Source organism: Seriola dumerili, unplaced genomic scaffold (genome assembly GCF_002260705.1).
Source record: "Seriola dumerili isolate Sdu_G_001 unplaced genomic scaffold, Sdu_1.0 BDQW01000191.1, whole genome shotgun sequence".
Taxonomy (NCBI): Eukaryota; Metazoa; Chordata; class Actinopteri; order Carangiformes; family Carangidae; genus Seriola; species Seriola dumerili.
This window is the reverse complement of record NW_019174446.1, coordinates 2,600,227-2,624,934: the sequence shown is the minus strand read 5'-3', so window position 1 is coordinate 2,624,934 and position 24,708 is coordinate 2,600,227. Positions and strand designations below refer to the sequence as shown.

Sequence of the window (24,708 nt, the reverse complement as noted above, 5' to 3'; positions counted from 1 at the left end):
CCCCCAACTTTTAACCCTTTTTTCTCCTTTGTTTTGGTACACTGTTGTGTCTGGAATAGTGCATCACGCAGTGCTAAACGCTGCTTGTGGACAATCAAGAGAAGCTTCTTCTTTCATCGTTTTAACACTTAAAAATGCAAAACCATTGGTTAAAAAAGAAAAAGAAAAAGAAAAATGAATCAAGAATAATATTGGTGCCACTTTCACATTAATTTATTTTACAATCAGTATTAATAGGAGTAGTGATCTTAATTTAAATTCAAAATGAAATTTATATCAGAGTTGTTTGTAATGTTATTGTATAGTCATTCTTGTGTAGCACACATATTGTTTACACTGTAATGTAGGCTCAATGAAACAATAGACAATACAAAAATGAGATGCATTTTAGACACAAAAATAGCTACTGAGGCACTTGTGTATTCTTATTTGCTGTACCAGTTTCTGTATATGCCCAAAATGTCACTTGCAGATTGCTACTAATGACTTGTTAGCCTTAAAAAATCACCATTTGGGTGTGATAACCAGGCACAACCCTGCATCTCACATTTTGGCATATACACATGGCTTTGCATACATATGTGGCTGTTTGTCCCTGTCTCTTTTCTTCAACTCAGATGTGGATGTTTTCATGAGGATGGCGGCATTCTTGTATAGTACTCGTATTTCTGTTATGATACTTTGGTCTCCCTTTTTGCAATTTGCTCTCAATGCAATACTTTGTAAATGGGGGAACATTACTGAAAGCAGTATTATGAAATGGGGACTGTGCATATAATTATTTGTAACCCCATAGGGAAAAAAAGAAGTTGTACAAGAATTAAGTTTATTGCTGATGAACAAGATGGGTGGGAGGTCAGTGGGGATACTGATGTAAAATGATCATTCCAATGTCCTGATTATGGGAGAAAATGTTTCTTAAAACGTTGTTGCTATGCATGTATATGGATGGAATTAAATTCCAGATCTGTTGGAAATTTTTATTTTGATGTGGTGTCATAATTAAACTTAAATCCTCAGGATAAACCAATGCTGTCTGGTCTTTCTTTCACAGTGCTGCATATATCCATAAATAAACAGCTCGTGTTTGCCACAGTTAAAAGTAGACACAAAGGTAAATAAAGATTTATTTACAAAAACGCAAAATTAGGTTTGTCAGCCAGACTCATCCATCTGCAATGTAGAAAATTAATCAGATCAACATAAATCCAAAAATAGAGCTCTACGTCTGATTGTGATGTAACTCAATTATATGCAAGTAACAAATGACTGTAGCTGATGCAGCAGACACACAGGAACTCAGTGTACCTTTGCCTGCGGCTATAACATGGCAGAATATTAAGACAGAAATGGATGAGATAAAAAAAAAAAAAAAAAAAGTATCAGGTTGAGCAGTGACATGTGTGGCCTTTTACAGTGATAAGCAGTAATGTATTAATTTTTGGCACTGGCCAATCAGGTAAAGAGACTGAAATAACAACTTGAAAGATAAGATTTTCTGAATCGAAGACAGCAAATATTTCATCACACTGAATACCCTCCAGTTACCTTCAATTAAAAAGCTTCCAATGAAGCGGAGCTGCGCAAAAACCTGCTCTCAAATTGACTCCTTGATGAACCTTAGCAGCCATGTAGACAATCTCTGCAGATCGCTGCAGGGAAAGGTAAAAAGATAACTTGAATATTTTATTGAATATTTAAAACATATTCAACTGTTATTCTGTCCAGGTCTGGGGTACGGTTACATTTTGGCCATGGGTCACTCGCTCTGCTGTTTGGCTTGTCGCTGGTTGACTAGCCTCCTCAGGTGCTGGCTGATGGCAGATGGCTTCTTGTAGATCATTCGCCGGTCTGCTCCTTTTATGTGAATGTGATTGGCTGATGGGTAGGATTCCTCCAGGAACTTCTTTTGAAGCTTCGCTACCATCTGGTGTGGGGAAAAGATGATTTACTATGGGCTTTCCACAACAGTTATTACAGTATTGTTTAGTCACTGTACAGGACTTTGAGTCGCACAGCTAGAGGAAACACTCTCACCTGGTTCAGGTGTGGTGGTATCTGCTCGTCAAAGGAATCTCCAGTGATCACACTCACTGACACCCTGCTGGAGAGGGGCTTAAACTTTGTGATGTCCCTTTAAAAACAACAAAAAAATGTAAATATGCATTGTGTGTAATATTTCAATGTTCATTCTGACATGAAAACAGCAAAACTGTTCATAAATAACCATGAAAAAAGGCTTTCTATGTATGTTTTTCATACCTTACTTGAGCTGCACTTTCATTCAGAAAGTAATGCTCATCCACCGCACTGCTTTGGTGGGCAGGGTTACTGAGCAGGTATTTCTGTAAGGGACAGAGATGCAGAAAATGAATCTAAAATGAATGAATGAATTTGTTTTTACTGTGTGTGTCACACACCCGAAGGCTTACAAGACACAAGGCGAGACAAAACAAAAAGAAAGCAGGCCAATACACGGTGCTGAAGACGCGTAAATGTGCTGATGGTGAGTTATGTCAAACGTCTTGTATGTACACGGTTTATTAAGTGTTTCTTCTGACCATTTCTCTGTATAATTTTTAAATAGCAGAGACTTGAAGTAGCTCACACTACAAGGCAACTTAGTCCTAAATATATACTGTCAACCACATGTAGAGAGTAATTCAAAACACTGTTATTTGAGAGATCTGAGAGCTATTTGAGTATTTCTAATACAAAATTAGCTCAGTAAGTCTACTGGCAGGCAGGTTAATGAATCGATTCTTCAGTCACAGCAGGTCAGCCTTTTACCTAACTTCACACAGCTCCCATCACCACATACTGACAGTTTATGCACACCCAAAAAAACACTGCTTAACTGCTGTCATAGATGTGTTTTGCTCTTGATCACTCTTTGTTTGTCCGCAACCTCAGATCCCTGTAGCATCATCCAAAATCATACAGACACACTATTCTAACAGTTGGGTGTGATTACTGTGACCAAGATCTGTACAAGCTCTAACCTGACTTTGCACAGCCCTGAGACAGAACTGCTAACATCTTCCAATGCAAAGAAAGATATAAGTCTCTAACCTCTTAAATCCATCCCAAAATTAACATTTGAGATGGGAAAAAATGAACTACAGCTACAGCAAGACAATTTGAATGCAGTGAAGTCAGTGTCCGGCTCATTCAGTGAAGAAGCTCCAGGCAGAAACACATCACAATATCACATCTGAAATCTCAGTCTTGGTTCTCTGATTCTGCAGCTCGGGGCGGGGAAAGTTCACCACGCTACCAGAATAGATGTGAATTCTCAAACTGAGCAGATTTCCCCTTTAACTGTATCTATCACCCACATGTGATGAAACCAAATAGCTTCGGTGCCGTTAACATAGCAGCAAACAATTCTGCTCCAGTTCAATTAAGCAGTGGTTACAGAACATGCCCTTGAGAAATGGACTGCATGCTCTATTGAGTTCGGCGAGCTCATGTGTGTGCGTGTGTGTGTGTGTGTGTGTGTGTGTGTGTGTGTGTGCATGCGTGCGTGTGTGTGTGTGTGTGTGTGTGTGTGCGTGCGTGCGTGCATGCATGTACGTTATAACCTTCACTAGCCTGTCTACAAAACCTTTCTCTGTCCTTGGAGAATTCAAGCACAATGATGTCCTTATCTCCTTGGCAACAACTGTAATACTTGAAAAGCTGAAATAGGTCCCTCATCACTACTGCCATCAAATCGTGGGTGGCTGGCAGCAGAGAACAAGGCGTCTTAACGAACTGCTCGCATTCATCTAACGCAAGCAGGCATCATCGCATCACACAGACAGCTGCAGGAAAAACATTTAATGCTGAATGGATGTTAGAAATGTCACGGAGCGTTCACAGAGGGCCACTAAAGCGTAAGTTGTTTTCTCTGAACAAAAATAAAATAAGAGGAACCGAAGTAGGACTGTATGGTTTTAAATGGCTCCAAAATTACTTTCCCTGCAATTATCTCTTTGTCCTTTTCCCTACATGAACGTTCCAACACTTAAACAAGGTGTCAGTCGATCAAGAGCACTTCCCCATGTTACAAAACATATTGGCTGTTGTTCATCACCAGAATCCATTACTCCCTCTTCTGCCTGGGATGTTTTCCACTGCAAGTAAAAAAAAAATGACTACAGGCCTTTAAGACAGGCAGAAGTGTATGTTGTTGTTTTTTGTTGTTTTTTTTTTTTTTAAAGATTCACAGCAGATCTGAGCAGCGAAAAATATAAACCCTCCCCTGTAGAAAAAAAAAAAAAACTCATCTGCAATACACAGCAAAAAGCTTGTAGCTTATATTAACAGCCTTTCCCTCACAAACTGTATAACCTGTCAAAAGGCTGAGTTTTACAATATAGAAGGCATCGAAAGATACAGTGCAGTTGCGGCGTCATGTCGGCTCCAGGAATGGGTTCAATTTTCATTTATTTAAAAATGATGTCTGGTGTCATATCATGGCAAATTCACACAGTCTCTGACCATATGAAGACAAACGCTCCCGCAATCACCATCCGCTCATATCTCTGCTGAGGAGGAGGCGTGATTATTCTTGCACTAGCACCATCCTGTGGTTGTAGAGGAAAAATGGGAGATGTGCATTGAAATGTACTTTCCCTCCATATTTCTAATTATTTTTTTAAAGAAATTCAGCAGAGGAACGGAGCCAAAAGTCTTGTCTTCAGACTATATAAATCTAAACACCTGAGGTATGATAGCAGCTTTTACTGATAACGTTTATCTCTAAATCACCTCTGAATTATTCTTCACCTGCTGTGTCACGTTCAGCACGACACAACATAAACATAAATGATTTCTGCAGCTTTTTTCTTTCTTTCTTTTTTAAAGAATCAATCTCACAACCTTCATTGTAATCTCTGTGTGTGTGCGTGTGTGTGCGTGTGTGTGCATTAGCCTGACCTGGCGTTGGACCACCTCCTCTGAGACGTTTTCGCCTTTGATAGTTGGTTCAATCACCCCCAGGATAATCAGCATGCGGCTCAGCCCTGTAGCTGCTGAAAACTGTCTGGCCTGGAATGACGGCAACAGCTTACCATACCTGAACACACACACACACACACACACACATAGACACACACACGTATATATACCCATAAAACTTTAGCAGGGGACAAACTTAAATTTACTTAAATTAACCCTCTGAACTTCTGTTTTTAAAGTTGCATCGCTTCACATTTTGACCCTGTGGCAGAACAAGCTAAAAGCAACACTGACATATTATGGCGTTAGCCGTTCTAACAAATAATTTTTTATTTACAAATCCAGCTGGCATGGAGATTACATTAATTAGTAAGCATTCATTTGGAGTCAAGTTTCTGTCAACCTGATGAGTTTAAGTACAACATCCACTCTCCTATTAGCTCTATTGTTTGTCTTAATGAGCTCCTCAAGGAGAATATTTAGCTCTTTAGCTAAATGCCTCATGTTCACCATCTAGTCACTGGCTTTGTTTGTCTGTAGCACAACAACTAACTACTTACAGTCAGTGCATCAGAGCTTTCTGACTGAAAACAGACACCACAGCTGAAGAGTGGTTGACCTTAAATCCAAAACAGTTTGAAGATGTTAAAAGGACAAAAGAGGGAAACCGCAGAATGGGATGATCATTTTCTGTAGGTTCACCAGTACCAGCGACCCCCGTCAACTCACACCAGTCATTTCATCAACTGTTACCCATCAATCGAATCAAATAACACCGATGCCAGTGAGTCGCTGTCATTGGTTTCCCAACAGTCAAACATCATGTTAGTCTTCATTTTTGCTGCTTAACAACATGCTAAAGTTCAGAATGGTGCCAATCCAGCAAGAGTGATTTTATGATTACAATAGTGATTCGAGCAGAGTCATACATGATATTTGCCTTCCTCAAGTCTTTTTCAACCCAGAATCTCAAACTTTCTCTTCAACAACATTTGCCTGGGGAATGAGAAATACTCTTTTTTGGCAGACGAAAGACGAGGAGCTGTGGGATTTTGTAACTCAGGAGGCCCAATCGGTCTCGGCTCACTGGTGCTCTGAATTGGCTGGTCTCAGCCTGTGGAGCCCAATCAATAGTGCCGCGTGCCTGCTGCCGCCATCGCCGTGCCGCGAAGCCTGCCCCTACATGCAGCCAACACACTGTAGATCAGCCCCTCTGCACCAGGAGACGCTCATCCCTGCTTTAGTCTTACTCCTGATCTGGGCCAGACTAATAACACCGTGTCCCTGTGTCCCATCACTTCCTCTCTGCTATATTCAACACTACAGTAAATTACAGTGCCCGATCAATAACTAGGCAACATCTCTTTATATGCTATAGCTCTACTAACGTAAGCTTAATGGGGATGCAACTAATGCTTATCTTCACTAGTGATTATTTGGTTGATTATTTTACTAAATAATTGATTAACAGTCTATAAAATGACAGACAATAATGAAAAAGACCCATAATTCCACAGTCCAACAGTACAAAACCCCTGAATAATCCATTTATAATTATATTAAAAACGAAAACAGGGGAATTCTCACATTTAAGAAGCCTGTTTGGCATTCTTTTAAAATCATGGTAGGGCTCCACTGACGTCAATGTCAGCCTGTTGTTTCATCCACTGCTCTGGTACAAAATACCTCAATATACTGTACCTCCTCTGTTGCCCAGGGGATAAATCCTACTGACCCTAGTGATCCCTTCACTTTACTTATAGCACCACCATCAGTTTGACATTTGTGCTTTCCATTGAAATGTCCATTTAGTTAAATTTGGTGATTTCATCTACTATTTTAATTTGTCCAGTACCTGGGTTTATGACCAAATACCTGCAAAACCAACAGCATTCCCATCAGCCTCAGCTGTACTTAGTATTTAAAAGTTGTTGGCACAACATAGCACAATATGCTTAGCCCACATAGTGAACGTGGTGAACATTACTTGCTCAACATCAGCATGTTTCCATTGCTCCTTTCCATTTTTCCATGCTTATGTTAGCATTTAACTCAGGCCATTTAGCTTCTGTTTAAGCAGTAAAACGGACTAATACTGTACACGAGCTGAGCAGTGCTATAATCCAAACCAGCAGCATTTGCCAGTATAAACTGTCTTTTACAACAGGTAGGCTTCAACAGCGCCGCTTCACTGCCATTGTATTGCTCGTATCAAAGCTACATCATAAACATGCACTTTTCATGTGTAAAATAACCCATTTCACCCATTGTTGTTGTTGTCATCGTGTGTCGCCGCCCAAAGAACTGTAGCTTAAGAAATATCAAGCGCTGCTCCCGTAAAGCATGGCAGCACTGATTGGTCAGATAAAGCTGATAGAAACAGCAGAGAGTGGTTGTTCGGCTGCAACAAACGGCTGTGTAAGATAACTTATCTGCCATATTCACGGTACAAGAAACAGTCCCTACAGGTCAATAATGGATATAGGCAGAGGTGGGGAAAGAAACAAGCCGACTGCTCTAATTTTCAGTCTTCAGCAGACAGAGGAAACTTTTCAAATCAGACCTCCAGAGAGTGACATTTTGACATTTTCATCTTCCTTGCCACAGTTTTCCCCTGAAGTCATTCTGGCACCACAATTTAGAACTGACTCTTTGACCTGGCTCTTGAGGGACTTCTCAGTCTCTGCACATTTTCCACCTGTCACCCTTTCCTTACCCCTTGATTCCAAAAATAAAGGGAAAAAAAAACTCTCCGTATCAGCCACCCGCCACCCCCCCCAAGTTTGAATCTGGTCAAATCATTCCTGGGTCTGGCATTGAACATTATTTCAAGGATTCTCCAGCCACCTGTCCTATTCCCTCCTCTTTTTTCCATTTTTAATTCTGCCCCGGAGTGAGGATTATGCGAAGCAAGGCATGCGTGTCAAAGGGAAATTTAGTGGGTAAAGACAGCCAAGATTGGCGGGATGAATTAAACAGATAACGGGAGGAGACGAAGTGGGGGAACCATGTAGAGCAAAACGCCTCACCGATGTTGGTCATTTCAGAGGGGCTCTTTTTTTTTTTCTCCCCACAGGAGCGAGGAGGCAATATCTAAATTAATAAAGTGATGAAATGAGTTTGTGCCGTGGACTTTCTGCTGTTTGACTTTCCCATCTGGATTAGTGCAGGCTGAATGGACGCTCTGTTACTTTTGTTACAACTGCGCAATTCACTGTCGGAATTTGGCCCTGTAGTGATAAGGCTCCCCTCCTCCTCCTCATTACCATCTCATTTCATATGCAGGGCCTCTGTTACCTGAGAGCCTGCTCACACACAAAACACGAACTATTACACGAGCTTCTGCCAACTATTACAATGAGCAGAGAACATTTAAACATGGACTATTACACGAGGCTCAACTAACTATTACGCCAAAGGAACATTCTTTTTTTTTTTTCCTTTTTTTTTTAAACTGCAAAGACTTTCAGACTATTACAAAAATGGGGGCATATGGACGTGGACAGGTGCATGATGAGGCCTCTGACTCTCATGCAGGCAGGACATCAGGATTCATCACAGCTAAAAGTCTAACTAAATGGTTATTCAACAAAATTATAATCATAACAAACTATAGTAAAACACACTCTTGGGACTCTTTATTAAACATATTAGCAAGGTGATGTATTATATTATTGTGCTTTGATCTGCCAGGATTTCAGTTTTCTGCCCTTCATCTTGGGCCTTCCTCAATCTCACTTGGTCCTGGTTCCATGGACCCGCAACCTACTTGCGCACATTTCAGTCATCGTACAGACTGACATGCGCATGTGCACTCTCCCTGTGAGCTGGTGGTTTGTTTTATTGTGCAATAAAAGAAAAGACAAATGTAATGAATAAACTGCATTTTAAAAAAATAAACTTTTAAGTGTTTACTTTTATTCTATGTAACTGCAGCTCCAAGCCTGACATGACAACAGTAAGACCGGTCACAAGTGAGCATATGTTGTTATTTTTCTGGACTAATGCTGACTGTGTGTTAATGTGGTCATGTTTGCTATCTGTCGTCACATCCTATCAAATTAACGTGTGCATCTTCTGCAGTGTTCGCTCCGGTCACTGTTGCTCTTGTTTATGCGGTGGGGAGGTTTCTGTTTCTGTTTTTAAAGGATGAGACAATCAGGACAAAATGATTTTAAAATGACCATGATGTCCAATCTGAGCAACTGACCAGTCAACACTGCGCTTTAACAGAGTTACTGTGTGGAGTAACATGCTTGGAGTAGTTGATGATAATACATAGGTATTTATTGTGTTGATTTGCTACCAGTATGATGTTGCCTTTTCACCTGCAGTGACGGACTACAATGGAGACAAGTCTTTAGAACTCTTCATAATGTCCACTAAACTAAACTACACTTAAGACTTCCTGTCAGCATGAACTGCTATTCACACAGAAGGTGAAGATACTTCTAACACGATTTGGCGCACAGTCACTATTAGGCCTTTTCCACTACACTACTTAACAGAACCTGGGCGTTCCTAGAACTTGAACCTCTAAGAACATGAGTGTAGGTTCTGCCTTGCTACTGTGCTTAGCAAACCAGGAGCTTTTTGATATATTTCATTAAAAGGCAACACCTCATCATCATTACCCCGTGCAGCTGTGGGACAGACAGCGATGGAAACAGTGACGCTAATATAGATTTTCATCCATCACATTCACATATGATGACAGGAAAGCCCCACCCACAGCTAATATACAGTATTTTTTATACTGAAAAACATTTTAAAAAGGTTAAATACACAAATTTAAACAACTGCTCTAGTTTTCAGTATTCCATAGAGTTTTTATGTAGGCTTTATCTATGACAGTAAAACACACTGTTACAAACAAGATAAAACTAACTCTTACGTTTCAGCCAAAACAATTAATAGTACAGTTATACACTAACGTAGTGTATGGCATCACATTTTGCTCATTTCAAGCACAAAAATGAAACGTCTTACAAGAGAAAAAGAAAATTCAAACAAGTAAAATGAATCATCCTTAAACTGTGCATTCAAATGGACAACTATTATTGTGTATACACCTTCATTATTGATAGTCTGTTTAAATGTTTGATTTTTATATTGTACTTTTTCCAGTTTTGTAGTTCCCTCCGCGAGGGATCATTAAACTTTCATAGTGTTTTATGTCAATAAGAGGCTGTGAAATGGTTTTTGGAGGCTTAGCACAAATGACTGTATATAAAGACGGAAAACATGATATTAGAGAGAGAAGCCAAGAGAAGCCATGACACCTGGATCTGTCCCTGGTGGCTGCTGCAGCATAATTCATAAGTGCCACCCCCCCTCCGTGTTAGCGGATGTGCCGAACTAACAAATCAAAGTGCACTACACAAATCATTTTAGGTACTTCTAATCACGCTGATGTCTGATAAGTTTGTTTTTTAATTGCTTATGTGATACTATATAACGTGAGTGTGACGTCATAACAGCTGTGATACTGTGGCTCCACCGTCCGATTCACTACTGGGCAGACTGTAGCTCTGGATGACGTCACCAGGATAAGATGGCAGCGCCTGTATCCAGGATATTTTGGCTTCATTTTTGTACAGTGGGAGGAAGTGGAGACTTGTTGTCCATCTTTATAAACAGATATTGGCTTAGAATATGAAAAGAATGAACCACGGCTGTTCATTGGTATCGCATTGTCATCGCACTCCCGGTTATCATTTGATTATTATCTGATTTAAACAACCCTGATTGTGCTTTATATCTTTACCAGCCTAACTGGACTTAACTGCCATTCTTCTTCACTGTCACTTATTATTTGAAGCACTGAACAAATCTGAGATGGAAACATTGGTCTTGAGCTGGGCGAGTGAAGATCAGTAATATTGTATGTTTAGTTCTCACTTTGGATCCTTGCAAACATAACATTTTTGACTATTTACAGAATAAATTTAAACAGGAAAAAAACAAACTGTCCCAATATGGGGAAACTGCAATTCAAAGGTGCAGCACCCAGTATGAACACAAGGTGTCACTCTTGTACCACAGCCCATGTCAGGCTGAGAGCAGCATCCCCTGCCGCCACGAAGACTTCCTCTCTGCATCAATACTATAGATTACACTGGGGTAAATACACAGGGGCCGTGGCAGCCCTTCTTCATTAGTGGAGCATAACAGCAATAGTTACGCTTACAGTGGTTCTAATTACAATTAATTGGCATTCCTGAATCGTCTGGGAGTCTCTAGATGCAGGGGGGAGAATCTAGGGAAGGGGGGAGGGAGGCAGCTGAGTCAGGGGAGGACTGAGGGTCAAGGCTGACACACTGGGAGCCATTACAGAACCACAGTATGAAGCATAACGAATCACCCTGTTGGAGCCTGTCAGATACAGCAGTCAGATACTACACTGTATGTACAGTATGTGGACTCTGTGTTTTATGGTCTAAGTGATGTTTTTTTCAATCACTGAAGATGGATTATAATTGCACAAAATATAATGTAATATATTTTCAATTCAAATTTGATTCACATGTGCAAAAATTGACACATATCACGTAATCTCCATCAACAGTCTCTGCATCTTCTCCTACTGCTTCATTTTATTTCCCGCTGTCCTAACTTTCTCTCTCTTTTATTTCTCCAATCTTCCATCTCCCTCACTCCATCGGCCCATGGCTGGGTGATTGCTGCCAATCTCAGCCAAGGATTCCTGGAGGGGTTTAGAGCAGGGCTTTGCTCCAGTGGGTTATTGAACGCAGCTCACAGTGAAAGCGAATGGGCTCTGAGGGGGAGACTGGATATGTCATCACTGACTGCTACTGTTTACCAATGAAGGCAGAGGAGACGGAGAGAGCAAGCAAATGCTTGGAGATTACGTAACACCACTTAAAGTATTAAATTAATGACTAAAACAGCTGAAAATTGAAATGTTTAAATGTTTTAGAAATAGAAAGAGGAGAGAAGAAGAGAGGAGAGGAGAGGAGACAAGAGGAGAGGAGAGGAGAATCTGTTATGTCTGTAAATCTCTCCACTAACAAAGTGCTGTGAGGAAGGATAGAAACACTATTCTTGTCTCTGATATTAAACCCCGTCTGGCATATAAATCAAGCCGCATGCAGCAGTTGTGTGACTGTGAATGGTCGTCAGTCAAAGTGACAGTCATACGCTGCCTGTCATACAGAGCAGGTTCCAGGTGAGCCGCAAAACACGTCTATCTGCTACACACTGCAGCAAGCTGTGTGGGTAACTTGAGCGTGTGTGCTCTGCATACATACAGTGCGTGTCATGTGTGTGTCTGTGTGCAGGTCTTGTTGAGCATGTTAATGACAGGGAGGATGATGAATGGGACAGAAAGTGTCATTTTCATTTTGGGACTCATAACTCAATCAGGCTTCTGTTCAGGCCTGCAGCCGCAGATGTTCGGCCCACATTGAGAGACTCATTACCTCATACGCTCCCTCAGCAGCCACTTAAATGCATCCTGCGTTCACACACATTGGGAGAGGGCACATCCAGCACACTGTGGCTTTACACAGCATACACACATACAGTATAAGCTAAAATAATCTCACTTGAAATTCTTCAGCTACATACCTAAAGACATACCCTAACTACAGGCTTTGTGTCCCAGCATCAGAATCCAAGTATTCAAATTATCGCCAAAGTAAAAAAAAACTACCCATGACTGAGACTTAAAAAACTAAGTAGTAGTAAGTGAGATGCAGAGGGAAGGCATGAGGAGACTTTCAAGTGGTGCTCCTGTGAGGACTGAGTTGCACTAAACACAGTAATGGTACATTAAAACGGTCAGTTTGCCAATCAATCAGCATTCATTAAATAGTAAGGACCATCCCATTAGACGAGAGCGTTCCCCACTGTTTCTGCTCTCTGAGCAAATATATTCCCCATGGGGTAAATTAGTTCACGCACAAACTCAGCTGCAGAAAGACAGGAGACACACACACACACACACACACACACGCATGAGTGTGTAAATGCACAACTAAGTTTCTTCTTTTAAATACAAGATGAAAGAATTATCTATTTATTAGAAACGTTGATGGTATTAGTTTAGGAAAAGTCTCTGACCAGTGGTGGTTGTCTAGAGAATCCAGAGAACCTGATTATCATTATACAACAAAGTGGCCAAAAGTACGCAGACATGTGTTTTTCATAGTTTGGGCTTGGTCCTCAATGCTGTTTTTCAATACAGGGATATGTGGTGAAACTCGCACCAAGCTGAGCCACAACCAACTGCAGCCATTCAAGCAGTGCTGGAACGATGCAAATGCTTTACCACAGGGCAGCGTGCAATGTAAAGCAAAACTGATTTGCTGGTCAAATAGCACAGAATGCGTCCACATCTTGTTGTGTAGAACAATTTTTTTGAAGAACAGAAATGTCAACAGACAATCGCAATTCTTACAGCTGCTCCACAATAAAAGCCTCCAGCTGGTTCACAGAGAAATTTGGGGAATTTTAACTCCTTTTTTACTTAAGTGACAATAGGGAAAAAAAACAGGAAATGTGCGGACAGTGAGGTGGGGAAAGACATGCAACAAAGGTCCCTGGCAAGGTGTGAATGACAGTTCATGGTTGATGTCTTGCCCCCTATGCTACCAGAATGCCCCTGCCCTTAGAAACTTTTAATGTGAAGCAGCAGCAGTACATGTCCAGTTTGCCTCTGCATCAGCTCCAATCTGCCTGACTGTGATCAGTAAACAGGCCAATACCTTAATGTACTAGCAGGCCTGTAGAAATAAAACTAAACTTAACACCACACAGATTCAGTTGAGCCTCCTCTCTTGTCACCAGCACACACTCACACATGCTGGGCCCCTTCATTTGATTGGCAGAGACCATCCCGGGGTGGCCGTTGTCCGCCCTGGTACCAAGTGGGACCGTAACAACATATCTCAGCACGACTGTCCCCTGGTACAGAGAGGGAGTGGAAACGTGTTCATAGCTTCCTGCAGGTCAGCACAACTTCAACAGACTAACAAAGCCCACTGAAACACAGCTATAGTTCCCATTAGGGGAAACCTTGATGTCACACTTTGCCACAACAGTTCAGGGAAGTCCCTTTCCTATTTCAATATGACAACGCCCCCATGCATAAGGCCAGGGCCATCATGTAGAGGATATTGTGGGCCGCACTGAAGTGATGTAGAGCTTCCTCTGCTTGTACTGCTGAAACAAAGAGTGACAGCGCAGAGTGACTCAAACCACTGGCTCTCATCCTGAATGCAATTTGTCCAGACGTACGCTGGGGCTTCTCCTAATCTGTGATGCTAGACCCACTGCTTGGTTTTTCATCAGGCAGCATTATCTATGCCTGCAAGGAAATGAGACACATGCTGCCATGTCTGCAGAGGAAAATCCCAAATAAGAAAGTTGACCCCTTACAGCAACTACACACAAGTAAATGCCTACACACACAGACTCTCACTCTCACACACACACACACACACACACACACACACACACAAGCATGTCATTCTCAGGAGATGATGGCGAATCATTTTGTAGGATGTAACAGAACTAATTTTGGGAGCGAGCCTCTGTTAATGAGCAGGTCTTTGATGTGTAAATCCTCCAGTCCCAGTGCAAAGCTGATACAGTCTCCTCACAATCCTGCTCAGGTGCAGCCCTGCTCCCTACTGCATTACTTATCTTGTGTACCAAATACTGTAAGACCTCCGACAGCTAATAAACCCGTATCTAACAGCGCGAAATACACACCTATGTGCAATCTACCTGAACAAAAAGAAATATATATATATCGGTACAAAAAGAAGGCAAGCATGCCAAAGAATGACACTAAGATGCCGGGATGCTGTGATTCATGGTGTTGTGCTGCATCTCTTATATCTTCATACCGTACACCCCATTCCTGTTTCTATTTTTACCCCTCCATGGAAATCAGACACCAATGATCAAATTGTTTTTTTATGGAGTAAATGTAAGTCTCTGGTTCATTTCATTTCTCCATTGCTTCTCCACAGAGTAATTGGATTGTAGCTGCACTGTCATGTACTCAGTGAAATGAATGCCTATTAATCAGAGGATAATTGGACACATACCCCTGATAAATGGTGCTGTTCCACTTTGAGTCACGTACAAATTAGGCCATTTTCAGGGATCCATTTCTTATCTAACTTGACTCATGCTTATGTAAGCTGCGAGCTACAATTGGTGGATGGACTGCAGATGCACTAAGTCATGGAGTCATGCCTAAAAATGAGATAACTTGATTTTACCACATCATTTTCCTGTTATATCAGAGAACATATTAACTCCTTGGTGGCGATTCTAAATCACCACAAAATGAAATACTTTTCAGCTAGTAGAACCAGCTCACTGGCTTTGATTGAACTCTACTATGACAGCGGCTTACGATAGAAAAAAGCAGGAACATATAGTATTAGAGGGGTTGTACACTCCTTTGTTAGGCCCATTTTAGTTTAGTTTGCACATGAATGATATGAAATTTATTTCATTTGCAGATGATGCTAATGTAATTTGTTGTGGGACAAATTCAAAATAACTTTTGGAGAGTGTGAAACGTCTAGAGTTTCAATTCTGTTGGTTTGATTTTAACTAATTACAGTGACTGAAGAAAGTATTCAGACCGCTTCACGTAATGGTGTTTTTAAATGGAGATTGCCCATCAATTTTCACTCATTAACCCCTAATGACAAAGTGAAAACATGTTACTGTAAACTTATTTAAAAAAAAAAAAAAAAAAAAGAAAGAAAAAAATCTCTCATTATAAAAGTACTCAGACCCTTAATGCAGTAGAAGCCCCTTTGGCATCAATTACAGCTTCAAGTCTTCCTAGGTAAATCTCTATAGGCTATGCACACCAGGATTTGGGCAGTTTATCCCGTTCTTCCTGCAGATCCTCTTAACTCCATGAGATTGGATGGGAAGCATCTGAACTGCCACCCTCAGGTCTCTCCGCAGATGTTCTACGGAGTCTAAGTCTGGGCTTTGGCTGGGAAACTCAAGACTTGTCATCAGGGAAACTCAAGTCAGTTCATCAGGTGAACTGTTGCCCTAGTTTCAGGTTGCATTCATCAATCAATCCAGTCTACCACAGGTTGACTCAAATCAAGTTCCTGAAAGATTGGAAGGATAATTAAAACAATCAGGATGCACCTGACCATAATTTAGAGTGCAACAGATAAAAGTCTGAATACTTAAGTAAACTAGAATAGCAATCAGTAGAGCGCATACCTCCAACCAAGGCCAAACAATCCTACACGTCCATCTAGCTTTCACAGATCCACACCAAAATTTAATGGGTTCTTCCCCGGTTCCAACCCTGCACCGAGTTCTGTGCAAATTGGTTCAGTACTTTTTGCGTAATCCTGCTGACAAAGAAAGACACAAACCAACTAGAAGGGCGCTCAAAGAGGGAACACCTCCGCCGAGGCCAATGTCTAACAACATACACCAGACTTCAGAAGGGAAAAAATTCATAGTAAATGATCTGCCCCAAAACTCTCTCCGGGCCCATGCCCCATCCCTCCACCGAGTATGGTCCAAATCAGTTCAGTGCTTTTTACATAAACCGGCTGACAAATAAACACATACGGGCGAAAACTTCATTACCTCCTTGGCAGAGGTATGAGAGATTTCAATTTTTTTTTTTTTTTATAAATTAACAAAACTTTCAAAATAATGTTTTCACTTCGTCATTATGTATTACTGAGTATAGATTAACAAGAACAAATGGCAATTTTATCATTTACAATTAAATCTACAACATAATAAAGTGAAGGGAAGGGGTCTGAATACTTTCTGAAGCCACACTGTATTAAAACTCTACAATTCATGGACTTGGTAGATTTAAACAAATAAATCATGCAATAAGATCAAAAACTAATTCCTAAATGTATGTCTGTGAGGCTGCACTTAGGAAGCACAGTACTTTGAGCTAAATGCTAATATTGCTGTGTTAATATGTTCACAATGACAATACTAGAATGGCACACAATATTGAGGAAAAGTGTTAAAATAATTCCTGGATTTGCCCCTTTAACCGGATTTGTACTTAAATTTAATGGGTTCTTCCCTGGCCCATGCCCCGTCCCTTTACTAAGTTTGGTGCAAATTGGTTTAGTATTTTGTGCGTAATCCTGCAGACAAATAAACAAACACAGACGAAAACATAACCTCCATCATAACTGCTGATGTTAAAGTATAATCTTATTTACTGCACTGGATTATTGAGGGTAATTGTCATTTTTGGTTTTCTGACTGTTTTTTTTTTTAATTTTTTTTTTTTATTCATTCTTTTGTCCAAAATTGTTTGTGTAATTATTTACAGCAAATGACAGATACTGCTGTTTTGCAAGAGGAATATCTATTGTGTTTTAAGCGGGAAAAAACTCTTTCAGCCGCTTCGTCACCAACAGAAAACACACCACAGAGATTTGTTTATGATGTAGCCGTCACCGCTCGGCTGTCAGCTACAACTAAGAGCTTAGCGTGGTTTTTCTCAATTACATAACTGTTTAATTATTGTCTCTTCTGCGGGGGAAATACCTTTTAATGATGACACATGACATGCTTTACTTGTAAACAGTCTGAGGTAGTGTTATGTAATTGACACTTCTACCAACATTCCTCCTCCACTCTCTGGGTTATCATTAATAACAACCTTCCCCTCTGTATGATAATTAATGCATAATGAGATATATGCTGTGACAATGACTATCACTTGACATATATCTCGCCTGGAGGATTAAAGCGGTGTTGTAACACTTTCTGTCAGTCAGTCCCGACAACCGCCACAACCCTCGCCTTCCCCTCATCTGCTTCATGTTAAGAGTGTGATCAGCTACAGCTAATGAGTTTCTTAGGCCTCCAATTAATCAAGCTAATGAGCCCCACCCAGCAAAGATAATCAGCTATTCTCACCATAAAAGCCTATAAGGGAAAAGTTTGAAACATGCTCGCATCTGTTCCTCCCTTCTCCTCATCCTAATCCTCTTTTTTTTGTTCTTGATACATTTCCTTATTTCTTCTCCTCTTCCCTGCCTCTGGCTGTTTATCTGCTCCTCTCCGCCCTTCAGAGCTCTTTATCGTCCTCCTCACTCATTTCCTTGCTCCTCTCTTCCAGTCGAGTTTTTCACATCCCTCTTTAGTGTTTGCTTCTTCAACATCTTTCCATCTTCTCTCTTCTTTCCTTTCATCCTCTGCCACCCCCCCTCCCCTTCCTTTTTTACCCCCACCTCTGTCCTTCCTCCGCCCCTGAATCCTGCTGTACACTCACCAGTACTCGTTCCACTGGTCGTCCTCAAACACGTCCTCTGGGATGGGATCGATCAGCACCAGGTCAGACACTTGCCTGAGGACAATGAGAGGACACACACAAATACACTCAGATGAGGTAAGACTCACTGACTACCCCTTGTCCACTTTAACCTCTCGGCCCGGGCCTTAATGAGTGGGAGATGGATGGCGTCATCCCGTCTGTCTTCCTGTAGATTTGTCTCTCCTCCGTCCCCACAGACAGTTAACCACACGTACATCAGATCCAGGGGCAATATTTCCATTTGGAAAGGTGTCATCCACTCACCGCTACTTAATTCTCTCCCCTAACGGCAGCAACATCGCGCCTGATTAAATACTAAATCTTTCATTCCTGGTACAGCCTACTTGTCACATTAATCACTGTGTTGTCTCTGCGACGGCTGAGTTATGAGGGATGATGGGAATGGACACTGGAGTATATTTTGTTAAGTGTGAGTTTGAGAGTCACTTCATTCCATATGCTACAAAGCTATTTTAAATGTAGTCAGCTTCAGATTTTATCAAAGATTTCTCAGACCTTGTAAGGAGTCTGGTTCAATGTGTGTTCAGACCTCCAATTTTGTCAAAAAATATAAATAAAAAACACATAATTAAGTCACATTGTTGCAGTGGTTGACACACTGAGGTTTATTCAGTCACTGTTTTGAGCTGTTTTTAAAGATTTTTGTCTTCAGCAGGAACCACTGAGCTTGAGGCCGAGAGCCACGGACAGGGTAGGGAGGTCAGAAAGTATTGAGAGACAATAACACATTGTTGGTTTTGATCCTCTCATGGGACTTGTCGACAGTAATAAAAATATATGCCAGCCTCTTCTAACTTTACTTTTAGTCAGTCTGTTTTTTCGTTTTTTTAATTTGGTGAAGCAAGACAAAGACACAGAAAGTGATAACATAACATGACAACATAACATAACATGACATAACATAACAGCATTATGGCATACAATAGGACAAAACAACAGCCAGCTTTTTGTTATTGTTATAGACTCATATTTTGACATATTGAGGGGGAGAGATAAAGAGAGAGAGAGAAAAGAAGAAGTGAAAAAAAAAACACACAAACAGTACCAGTCAAAAGCCCGGACATACTGTACCTCCCCATTCAAGTGAATGGTAAAAAAACAAACAAAAAAAACAACATATACATACATATATCATCCCGACTGGGTATTAGGTATTATATAATATGAGGTGCATTCTTCATTAAAGCTGAATCTCAACACATGGACATAAACTATTTATTTAGAAATATTTGTTCCATGCCTCAGATTGTCTGTAGTGTGTATGTATGTCGGCTGTCACCTATGTTATGTTGTTGTTGTTGTTGTTGTTGTTGTTGTTGTTGTTGTTGTGTTATCTCACCAGTCTGTCCTTGCACGCACGTCTTCTCGTCTTGTGGCCATGCTTCTCGTTTCAATATTCTCCTGCATGCTTATAAATGATTGCAGTCTTTTTGGATGAACTAATGCATCATAGTTGTCTGAAGAGTGAATTATTATCAATAAGACGTTTTATAGTTGGAATTTTGCATAAATCTGCCTCCAAATTATATTATACACTGAATTCATTTCACTTTTTTATTAAACTGGAATTACAGAAAGTTATTACTGAACTTTTTATAAAGCTTGGCAGGGGGGGCTCATAAGAGAAAGATGAAAAAAGAACTGCTCAAAATTAAAGTAGGTGAGACCAAGATTTGCAGTCCCTAGCATGGGTCAAGCTCCAAAAACACAGTCTCCTACATTTCCCATAATGCAACCAATAATATCTTTTAGTTCAACCCTCTTTGCCTGATAAATACCCCTGTCTGTAATTCTATGGCTCTAGTTTTTGAGACAGACTTTCTGTTAAAAATTAATGGGTCTAAACCCAAGCCAAGACAACCCTGATGACATCATCAGCGTCATCTCCCTCAAACCTGACAAAGCTCCTCTTAGGCCACAACAGTTCACAACGAGCAAACTGACTTTTATGTGTAAAATCGGTTGAGTTCCCCTTTAATCATTTCCGTTGTACAATACTTACACGTCGTGAATGTGGCTGTAGAACCGGCCGTTGAGCGCGCCCAGCTCGGAGCCCACCAGGATGAAGGGCGGGGCTAACCCGGCAGCCTGCAGGAGTCGGTGCAGATCATCCACCATCCTGGAAGACAACAACACTCATCTGTCTGTGCACAAAAACCAGGACACTGTGCAAACTGGGCCAGGAGGTTTATTTATTCAGCTAGGTGGGATTAGGACTCCCAACATGAAAGATGAATATGACAGGCCATCATTAATCTCTTTAATCTGTGGTCTGCTCATTAACAGATTTATTAAGAACCCACTGAAGAGTCATTATAGACTTGCAAAAATGACCTACAAACAAAGGAGGAAGGTTAAAAAAAAGAAGTTTTCTATCCTAAAATTACAATGAAGAATGTGAACAACTGCTCAAACTTACAGTAAGGAATATTTTCAGTTCTCTATTTAAACAAACAGTACTGCGGGGAGGGGGGGGGGGGGCTGGCTCCTCTCCATCGCAAGACACCACAGGACAAACAATCACCAGCAAACTTATACCATCGGAGGGAGCTTCATCATTACATGAGATGCAGCAGCTCCTCTCCGAGAGCCATCTGTCGTCCTGGGTTTGTTGTGCTAATAAATCAAAACTGTGGTGCCACGCTGAAAAGAACAGATTTCACGAGACTTAAGGGTAGGCAGTCATCAAACTCCTTGAGATATTGAATTCTGGGAAATTGATTGCTTGCATCTCAAATGGGTGCTTTCTGGGCCAGATGCCAAGGTAAACTAGACTGCTGACTGTCGGCGAGCCACACCTGCTCATCCCTCCCCAGATTTAAGGTTACCATGTCAGAGGCAGGAAGATTACAGCCCAATCCCACAGCAGTGTGATGCGGGGCGGGGCGGGGCAGGGCAGGGCAGGGCAAGGGTGTGCTCAGCAGAGAAAGACAATACATAGGGTGTCCATGTACACGAGTCTTTGCCGGCTGAAAAATTCATGAAAAATCGGTTGTTCCAGCTTCTCAAATGTGCTTCTGAGCATGTGCAGCTTTTTCTCTATTCTAGATCTGTGTAAACTAAATATCTTTGGGTTACAGACTGTTGGTCAGAGAAAACAAGCTACATGAAGACATCTTTTTGGATTCTGATGGGGCATTTTTAACTATTTTCTGACATTGTTGACTCGACAATGGACACACATGCAAGCACGCAGGAGACACCATCCTTGGCCTGAGGGATGTGATTTGCTGCTTCTCCTCCTACACACAACCCTGGCACAGTCTCTGACCGTTTTCCCTCCTATAGCCTTAAGCTACAGTGTCCTGGAACTGACACAAGCCGTACAGTGGGTCACCATAGAAACAGAGGATGTGCCATTAGTGCAGGCCTGTTCCACATGAAGAATGCTCCCACAAACAGCACTTATCAGATCCTGACTATTCACCTGCACCGCACTCCACAGTCCTGTACATTTGGTCCTTATCTCGTTTAAAATTTCCACTAACTGATTTTACAAATTCAGCAAGAACAAATAAAGAGGCCACTCACTCATTTAAAAACCAGTTCACGGCAATGAAAGAGCTGATGTTAAACCGACGCTGGCATTATGTTTACAATGTAGACTTTGTGTATCGTGACTGAAGAAAGTGTTATCCTACATTTCATTTGTCCCAAGGACTCAGGAAGACTGCCAATTACAGTAGTGTTCTCACCGTCCAGTTGTTGACATCCCCCAAACTCTCTCAGTTCCTGTGGTTTCATTCTGCATCAGCCGCTTGCTGAAGCCCAGTCCCATTCTGTCATAGGTGCAAACCTGAGCAGTGTGACAAACAGGGACAGCAAAGGTCTAGAAGGTTTTTTAAATAACACTGTGTTCTACATGCACACGGACCCTGCCCCTCCCTATCCTGCACAGGCATATTAAATACATGATGGTTGCATAACACTGAAAAAGATACATATGCAGGTGTAGACAGAGCAAGTTTGTTTTCGTAACTGCTGTTGTGATGCAGTCGTTCAGATAGATCTAGGTCTTTCCCCAACAAGCCAGTGACCTCATTTGGGTCATATTTCAGACAAACAACATGGGGCAGGCTGTCAGCCCCGACTTTCTGCTGTGCTGAGTCCTTGTTGAGCAGAGACGATGTGGCAAAGCCACGGCAAGGTCTGTCCTTACATGGCCCTGACAACAAATACAATGGCTGCATTATTAGTAGTGGATTCCACCAGAAAGTTTCCCGTAGAGGATTTTATTTTCAAAGGCAAACCAATAGCAGCAACTCACTCTCAGTGTGTCTTAGGAATGTGATTCATCTGAGATATTTATTTCAGTTCTGTTGAGCAAATTTATTTCAACAGAAGACCAAAAAAGCTAAATATTTTGGTAAATACAGACATTCAACACAATCCACAGTAATTGCATCATTTCCCCACCTTTGTTAGTGTGGCCACACTTTCTTGGACATGAAACCAAATATCTGAGGACATTCCAGTCGGTGCATCCAGTACAACTAAACAAGAAAACAACTGGTTAGGCTGAGCTCAGTGGAAAAGACACAAACAAGCCACATGAAAACTGTTCATGGCAGATTCAAAGAAAATGTTTTCTTACCAACTGGTTTTCCTTTTCCTTTACACAAAAGATGCATCTTTTGACCCAAACTAACATCAACAACCTGGCCATCTGAATATAAGAGGGAAAAGAAAAGAGACAAAGACTTCACTGAATATTTTTCTCATTTGGCTTGAAGAGCTTCACAAACCTGCTGACAAACTCCAAGCAGAGGGGGTGTTTAATTAACATACTGAGTAAATATATGAAAACCTGAAACCTAAACTTAAAGAAACAATGACTTTGTTAGACTTAGAAAAGAGAACCTTTGGGCAACAGCATCTGTCCTTCTCTCTGAAGCGATGCATAGTTGAGGAATGGAGGGATGATGATGATTAAAAGTAAACACTTCCCAATGTTTATGAGCACAGAACCATAAGACACTCTGCCTTTAGCTCCAGCCTGGCTGTGAAGTCTCTGATCTGGATCCTGGTTTAAGTAGAAAAAAAAGGGATGTTAATTCACACATTAACCTCATTTCAGCATCCTAGAGTTGAAAATATGTGCTACTGTAGTATATTGTCTACATTTCACATACACTGTGCAAGCGTTTTAAGGACTTAAGATTCCTTTGAGATTCCTATTCGACTTGCAATACCATCAACAAGGCGTCTGATCAGTCCCAAAATCATTCTGCAGCATAACAACCACCCCAGACACACAGCCAGAGTCATACAGAAGTGTACCTAGTGTACCTAGAATTAGTGATGTTTTAAAGGCAAAGGGTAACAACACCACATATTGAATTGACTTAGGTTTTTTATGCTTACTGCACTTTGCATGAGGTTAAATGATAAATAAAAACTATTCTGCTACTGGTTTGGAAAGCAACCTCACTTTGCTTTTAGTGCCTAAAACTTTTGCACAGTACTGATCCATGTATACCTTTATCAAACATTTGTGTTATCGTTTTATAGTTTTCATTTGTAATTCCATGCCCTACAATAATACTCGATTATTATCAAAACCCCCAAAAGTTAATCATCAGGGTTAACCATCGTGTATTGCAGTAGAAGATATGACCCTCTCAGATAGGAAACAACAAATGATGCTATTATTATGAGAAGTGTTGTTATGTTATTGTCCTGGATGTATGCTGAATTAAAGAACTGAAGCTAATGATTTGTTAGAGTAGTGAAATACGATAAGGCTTAAAGTGGATAAGCTGTGAATAAGTAACAAGTAATTAAACTTGCTCTTCTTAAAGGAAATTTGGCTCCTCTTCTCTCTGTACAAAATTGAGAGACGCTGGCTGACACTGTTTACTGCTTCACACAACGTCAGTGTTGTAAGATCAGTATGAGAGCAGGAACACGTCAGCAGCAGACATACATTGGTGATTTGAACAAAGACAGTTTAACAGGTTAGCTTTTGAAGTCAGTCAGCTGAAGCTAGCTAACAGAGCTGTCACATGTAGGCTAGTTATTAGCAGCTGGAAAGCGTAATCGTTGCATTACCTTTTTATCAGCATTAACAGGTTCATTGCTTGATGCTTGAGCTTCCGTTCTCCGACGCATTTTGAAATAAAGTAATTATCAAGTGCTGTAATACTACATGCATTAACTGCACAGAATGAATTGAATAGTAGCAACTTCCTGGTGGAGGTACAGAAGCCGACAGGAGACAAACCTAACCATACGCGTACGAGGTGTGTGTACTTTCTCATTTGTCTTTTCATCGTAATTATTTATCATAAATAAAATAAAATAAAGTAAAAATCCACGGTCGCACTTAATTTCATAACTCATTGTTCAATTAGTGTTTGCCACTGAAGTCTGAAATGTCACTTGCAAAACACATTATGTTACGTTATAATGCCAAAACTAAA

At 40.9% G+C, this 24,708-nt stretch overlaps 1 protein-coding gene across 2 annotated transcripts; it reads right to left on the bottom strand.

The window, feature by feature from the left end:
* Positions 1–6: 6 nt before the first annotated feature.
* On the bottom strand, positions 7–24,473 carry LOC111227787. Of its 2 annotated transcripts, XM_022753497.1 has the most exons (12): positions 24,338–24,473; positions 23,147–23,309; positions 22,881–22,952; positions 22,703–22,779; positions 21,982–22,082; positions 20,289–20,405; positions 18,224–18,298; positions 4,924–5,062; positions 2,263–2,345; positions 2,038–2,134; positions 1,746–1,927; positions 7–1,652 (listed from the first exon to the last, which is right to left on the bottom strand). In XM_022753497.1, the coding sequence occupies exons 1-11, from the start codon at positions 24,395–24,397 to the stop codon at positions 1,760–1,762; spliced, it is 1,152 nt and encodes a 383-aa protein (XP_022609218.1). In that variant the 5' UTR covers positions 24,398–24,473; the 3' UTR covers positions 7–1,652; positions 1,746–1,759. The 2 variants fall into 2 exon arrangements, with proteins under 2 accessions (XP_022609218.1, XP_022609217.1); XM_022753496.1 differs by having other exon boundaries at positions 8–1,927.
* Between the last annotated feature and the right edge of the window lie 235 nt (positions 24,474–24,708).